This window comes from Cucurbita moschata, unplaced genomic scaffold, assembly GCF_002738365.1.
Source record: "Cucurbita moschata cultivar Rifu unplaced genomic scaffold, Cmos_1.0 Cmo_Scf00010, whole genome shotgun sequence".
Classification (NCBI taxonomy): Eukaryota; Viridiplantae; Streptophyta; class Magnoliopsida; order Cucurbitales; family Cucurbitaceae; genus Cucurbita; species Cucurbita moschata.
The window spans coordinates 5,306,013-5,312,450 of record NW_019268526.1 but is presented as its reverse complement, the minus strand read 5'-3'; the positions used below and the strand labels follow the sequence as shown (position 1 = coordinate 5,312,450).

Below are 6,438 nucleotides of genomic sequence, written 5' to 3'. Positions count from 1 at the left end.
AAAACTATGGGGGGGGGGGGGGTGCGGCGTGTTAGAAATTGGAAATGTAAAGACTCATAGCAGAGCAATGGTCAGATGACTTTTGCGTTTCATCCTTGGTCTCACCTCTCTCAAGCACAAGATTATTGCAAGCAAGTTTGGTTCTCATCTTTTTTAGTGGCTTTCGGTTGGGGTTAAAGGCACTTATCAATATTTATGGAAGGATATCTCTTTTGAGCTCTCTTCTTTCTCTCACTTGGTTCATTGTGTAGTGGGGGAGGGGAAGGAAACGTATTGTTGGGAAGATTAGTGGGTGGGGAATAGATCTCTTGCTCTGTGTTCCCTCGTCTCTTTCATTCCTTTTCCTTTAAAATCGTGTGGTGGGGGAGGGGAAAGAAACGTATTGTTGGGAAGATTAGTGGGTGGGGAATAGATCTCTTGCTCTGTGTTCCCTCGTCTCTTTCATTCCTTTTCCTTTAAAATCGTGTGGTGTTTGATTTTTTTTCGTCTAGTTGAGGAGCTCAGTTTCTTTTTTTCGTTCGGGTATTGTCTCTCTTTGATTGATAGGGAAGCAACAAATGTTGTCTCTCTCTTGGCCTTGCTTGGAGAGGTCGTTTTTAGGCTTGGAAGAAGGGATGTTTGGGTGTGGAGTCCCAACCCTAAGGAGGGGTTTTCTTGCAACTCCTTTTTCGTAGTTTGTTGAGCCCTTCTCCCTTAGATGAGTCGGTTTTTTCTGCTCTATGAAGTATTAAGATTTTGAAGAAAGAGAAGATTTTGAAGAAAGAGAAGTTCTTTGCACGATACATTTTACATGCCCAAGTTAATACTATGGATCGCCTTGCTAGAAAAATTCCCTCATTAGTTGGCCTGTTTTGTTGTATTCTTTGTTGAAAGATGGAGGACCTAGATCACATTTTCTGGAGATGTGAGTATGAGAGGTCCGTTTGGAATCTTTTCTTTTAGACATTTGGATTTTTGCTAGCTTGGCACAAGAACACTAGTGATATGATTTGGGAGTTCCTCCACCATCCGCCTTTTCATGAAAAGGGTCGGTTCTTATGGCTTGTTGGGGGTGGGCTATTTTGTGGGATTTTTGGAGTGAGCGGAATAACACAATGCTTAGAGGGATTCTAGTGATGTATGGTCCCTCATTAGATTTCATGTTTCCTTTTGGGCTTCTATTTTGAAGATCCTCTGTAATTATATTGTTGGCACTGTTTTGTATAGTTGGAGCCCATTTCTGTAATTGAGATTCCTCTTGAGGGCTTGGTTTTTTGTGCGCCCTTGTATTCTTTCATTTTTTTCAATGAAAGTTGTCATTATCGATATTTATTTATCTATCTATCTATGTATCTATCTATCTATCTATATATAAATTCATCTCTTCATGCAAATCAACTGCAGTAACTTCTCCCAGGAATGGCCCCTTAAAATGAGATTTGACTTCAGCCCCTAACCAACCAAAATATAAAAACCGGAGCATGAAAAGCTCCATTGGAAACCGCAAAAATAAATGGTATATCACCCACCTTTCTCCAGCCAAAGCATTAAGCACTGGAACATACCTTGCTGCTTTGGAGTTCCATATGAATTTAATGAACTTTGAAAAAAATATCATCGTTTGATTCTTACTAAATAAGTTCGGGTTTTTAAAGAAAAGAAAAGTACATCACCTCTGTTGCTCATGTCTGATTATAACACTCAGCAGATTGAATGCTTTTTTTTTTAAAAAAAAACTTGTGCAACAGACAAAAAGCTGTAAGGTAGAGCAAGAACGTAGATTACATCTTTCGTATGCACATGAAATGATATACTTGTCGTGTAAAAGTTAATTAATTGTAGTGATAATGGAGAAGGATATTAATGGCTTAAAGTTACGTAGGTTGCAGAAATGTTTTAAAAAGCTAAAGGCGGCCTCAAGGTTTTCTCTTGAAAAGTTGAGGTGGTATGAAGTGTAAGCCTATATTTTTATTAAAAACATTATACAAATTATAAATTAACACGTCAAGTATTGCTAAACATAATAGTTATACAAAAGTATTCACAAGTCGCCCCTGCCAATTTTCACTCAAACAAAAATTTTAAAAGGATACCTTTAACATCAGTAAGTAGTAATAGTTCAAATTGTTTTGACTCAAACCTTTATAGAGGTGTAAACACTTTAAGCCTCAACGTATTTCATAGAGGCATAAGCCTCTTATGGTCCAAAGAAGGCACAAGTCTCAAGGTTAGAAGTTAGAGCTTCACCTTGAGCGAGCCTCAGGGCATCAGTCTCAATAGCCTTTCAAAACATTGATTTGGAGTGTTGGTTAGATGCTAATTGTGTATATTCGAAATGGCACTAGTGGTCTGTCTCTGGTTGGCTTCTATTTACCTTTTTCATATAATAAATTCTTGTCTTCTTTGCATAGTCTATGTATAGTCAACATACTTTAATATTATAGCTTTTCTGATTTCTAGTGAGTTTAAGGAAACTTGATGAACAGCCTGAATGGTTGAAGGGAGGCAAGCTTCGAGATTATCAACTTGAGGGTTTGAATTTTCTCGTTAATAGGTATTATTATTTAATTTCACCTCAGATCTGTTCTTTCTTTTTTTCTGTTTTTTTTTAATGTTCCAATTTAGTTAAATATATTAATAGAATGGTCGAAAAAACGCAAGTTGGCGACTGTTCAGTTGTATAAAAGACAGACTATACATCACGGAAAGCTCTCCAGAACCATTTAACTTCTTTGAGTACAATGCTTTGGAAGTTATGTAATTGGTCTATCTTTTCATGGTGGTAGTTGGAGAAATGATACCAATGTAATTTTAGCTGATGAAATGGGTCTTGGGAAAACTGTTCAGTCTGTTTCCATGCTTGGCTTTCTACAGGTAGTATTAAATAACACTCTTCAGTGGTTTTATAAGTATTTCTGATAGATTAACCTTGAGGACTGATATAATATGTATATATATATATATTTTTGACAGCATGCTCAGCAAATTTACGGTCCATTTCTTGTTGTTGTACCACTGTCCACCTTGTCAAACTGGGCCAAAGAATTTAGGAAGTGGCTGCCTGATATGAATGTTATTGTCTATGTTGGTACCCGTGCAAGCAGAGAGGCAAGTTATCCTTTCTGTAACTTTATTCAGACGGTGATGTTGGTGAAGTATTGATATAATTAAATTTACTCTAACCTATAAGTTTAAGCTTTTGGATTTAATATGGTATCCGAGCAGAAGGTCCTGTATTAAAGCGTCTGTAATGTTATTTTCTTTCCAATTAATATTGATTTCTACTTGTTGGGTCTTCTACAAATGTCCAATCTTTTGGGTTGATTGCTGATTTAAAATTGATGAAAATATCTCCACTGTATAGTTATTTACTTGAAATGATTGTATTATTTAGAAAATTGAAAACAAGTTAATGGAAGGTTCTGTGCTAAGATTTTCCTAAGTTGATCAATCCTTGAGATTTTTTATTTATCTTATGTTTAAGCTTTTTTGTTTTTGTTTTTGTTTTTTCTCTTGATAATTTACATTCTTGCATGCATTATTTGGTTGCAGGTTTGTCAGCAGCATGAATTTGAAAATAAAAGAACCGGGAGGCCCATAAAGTTTAATGCGTTGTTGACTACGTATGAAGTAGTTCTGAAGGACCGTGCTGTTCTTTCAAAGATTAAGTGGAATTATTTGATGGTTGATGAAGCTCATAGATTAAAGAATAGTGAGGCACAGTTGTATACGACCCTTTCGGTATGCTGTTATGAATTATTGCAACTTTCTATTGTCTCCCTTGTTCAATGTATTACTGATGTGTGATTCTTGCTGGGTATTCAGGAATTTAGCACAAAAAATAAATTGCTCATTACTGGTACTCCGTTACAGAACAGTGTGGAAGAGCTATGGTATTGTTTGATTTTCTACTACTCAATATGGATATTAATCATTTTTGTGTTCAGTTCCTTTTTTTTTTTTTTTCCTACTTGTCTTTATATGCAATGCCTAAATTTCAAATTTGATTCTGGCATTGAAGGCTGCCTCAATGTCGTGCAGCTAATCTTTTTCTCCTATCTTTTGGCCTCAAATGTGCTTTGGTTGGGTGATAGAAATACCATTAGAAGGAAAGTACGGATGCTATAAGGGGATATGAGTAATTAGATAGAGAGTTTTATGCTTGATGGTTATATGATAGGACCCCAAACAGAACTAGAATAGGATAAAAGATATGAACGGTGAGATCTCTCTCGAGCCCCAATTCATTCACCAAAATAATTCCTACCTTCGTCATTCCCCACCCCCTCTATTTATAACCAGCATGCATAACAAACTCCCTATCTAATTACTCATATTCCTATCGGTTGGTTATGGTTCCTTATAGTTTCTTGTGTTATATTGGACCTTTTATTTAACTTTTTATAGAACATTGAACCTTCTATGGTTTAGTTGAGTTTTGTGTGTGCGTTTATGTTTTGTATTCACGTGCATGTGATTGTGAATCTCGGATACCTTTAGTTGCTCTAACATGTTTTCTATATCTGACATTTGCACTCTTAAACTTGTGTAAGGCCTTTCACTCTTTAATTATTTCTAAAAGTTTTCAGTAGGGATAAAAACATATATAAGAGAGGGAGGTATATTTAGTTATTTATTTAATTTTAAATATTGTTTCTTCTATTATATTGAGTTATTTAAAAAGATGTATATTTAGCTATAATTTTCTCCAAAACCTTCGTCGTAACACTGTTTCATTAGAAACATACAATTTGTTTGTTTTGCTTCTTAGAGATCATTATTTTACCATTTTTACCTACGATATTTTAGAATGTAAAGTTTGTAACTCAAAAAGTCTTGAAATGTGCAAAAGGGTTTTTAATGTGTTTCTACCATGTTGCTGCGGTGATTTTTCAGAAAATAACATGTTACCATGCGAATTAGTAATTTCTAGACAAATCTTAATTCATCAATGAGTTTTTGTCCAAGTGACTATATTCTCACATCACGAGGAATAACTTTTTTGCTCTTTGGTTTGGTTCATGAATGATAGTGCGTGCCTTTTTCAAATTGACAAAGAAATTATTTCTTATTCTGCCTTATAAAAGAATATTCTCTGCTCATTTCTCATTCATAAACTTAAGTATTAAATTCTTGTTTGTATTGCATTGTGATTTTTAAGAAACAAGTATATGAATAGATTTTTTTAGTATTCAGTTTTACCATGTATTCATGTAACTGCTAACTTCCTGTGTAGTATGATATCAAAGTCGGCTGATTAATTTGCAATATTTGAAAAAATGAACTACTGCGGTTTTTTCCTAATGCTCATTAGTATTCAATTCAGTTTCTTCTGTACGTGTTCAATTGAAAGATTGTCTATTCATTTTGTCTCACATAGGGCTCTGCTTCACTTTCTTGATCCTGATAAGTTCAAGAGTAAGGATGATTTTATTTATAATTACAAGAACCTTAGTTCGTTCGATGAGAATGAGGTAATATTCTATTCTAGGACTACCGTGGTTCACTTTGAGGATGTTGCTTCCGTCTGATCCTTAGTGATTTGGATTAATTGTAGCTTGCTAATCTTCACACGGAACTGAAGCCTCACATTCTTCGTCGTGTTATAAAGGACGTTGAGAAATCTTTGCCTCCTAAGATTGAGCGTATTCTTAGGGTAGAGATGTCTCTGCTTCAGAAACAGTAAGTAATACACACATATAGAAAGGAAACAGAAAATCAGTTCATTAATGTAATGAAATTAAAAAAAGTTGGGGTTACAATTGTAACTAAATTTTCAATTATAGATATTGATTTACAAACAATGTTTGATACTTGTTTTTATGTTTTTAGATATTACAAGTGGATTTTAGAGCGCAACTTTCATGACTTAAACAAAGGAGTTCGTGGGAATCAGGTAGCAATCTATTTCAATTGCTTATTGGGTTCATTTTCAGCATGGCTTATTCTGTTTTTGTCAGCATCAATTGTCTTCAAGTTTTCTCTCGGTTGTTATTAACATTAATTTCAATTATTATATTTGCTCTGTTTAGACTTCCAGGATTTTTTATTACCTGAAAATTATTTATATAATTTTTTTTTCTAGGTTTCTCTTTTGAATATTGTGGTGGAGTTGAAGAAATGCTGCAATCACCCCTTTCTGTTCGAAAGTGCAGATCATGGTTATGGTGGGGACTCTGACTCAAATGATAGCAGCAAGCTGGATAGAATAATCTGGAGCAGCGGGAAGCTAGTTATACTTGATAAGTTATTAATGAGATTGCATGAAACAAAGCATCGGGTTCTGATTTTTTCACAGGTCAGGTTATAGATTTCTGAATGCCAGTCAAATTTGTGTCCACATAGCATTTTTATAGATATGTCTGTTTCAAGCCATGGGAGCTGAAAATTTGATTGAAAATTTGGTTGATTTTTTTTTTTTTTTTTTTTTTTTTTTTTTTTTTTTTTTTTTTTTTTTTT

At 34.4% G+C, this 6,438-nt stretch overlaps 1 protein-coding gene across 2 annotated transcripts in view; it reads left to right on the top strand.

The window, feature by feature from the left end:
- LOC111448346 (protein CHROMATIN REMODELING 5-like) overlaps window positions 1–6,438 on the top strand; it is a 25,004-nt gene that overhangs the window by 8,880 nt on the left and 9,686 nt on the right. For both annotated transcript variants that reach the window (XM_023087870.1, XM_023087869.1), the window contains exons 11-19: window positions 2,440–2,533; window positions 2,766–2,853; window positions 2,953–3,087; window positions 3,532–3,720; window positions 3,805–3,872; window positions 5,360–5,453; window positions 5,537–5,661; window positions 5,812–5,875; window positions 6,065–6,277. In XM_023087870.1, the coding sequence (XP_022943638.1) occupies window positions 2,440–2,533; window positions 2,766–2,853; window positions 2,953–3,087; window positions 3,532–3,720; window positions 3,805–3,872; window positions 5,360–5,453; window positions 5,537–5,661; window positions 5,812–5,875; window positions 6,065–6,277 (1,070 nt within the window). The remainder of the gene's footprint in view (window positions 1–2,439; window positions 2,534–2,765; window positions 2,854–2,952; window positions 3,088–3,531; window positions 3,721–3,804; window positions 3,873–5,359; window positions 5,454–5,536; window positions 5,662–5,811; window positions 5,876–6,064; window positions 6,278–6,438) is intronic.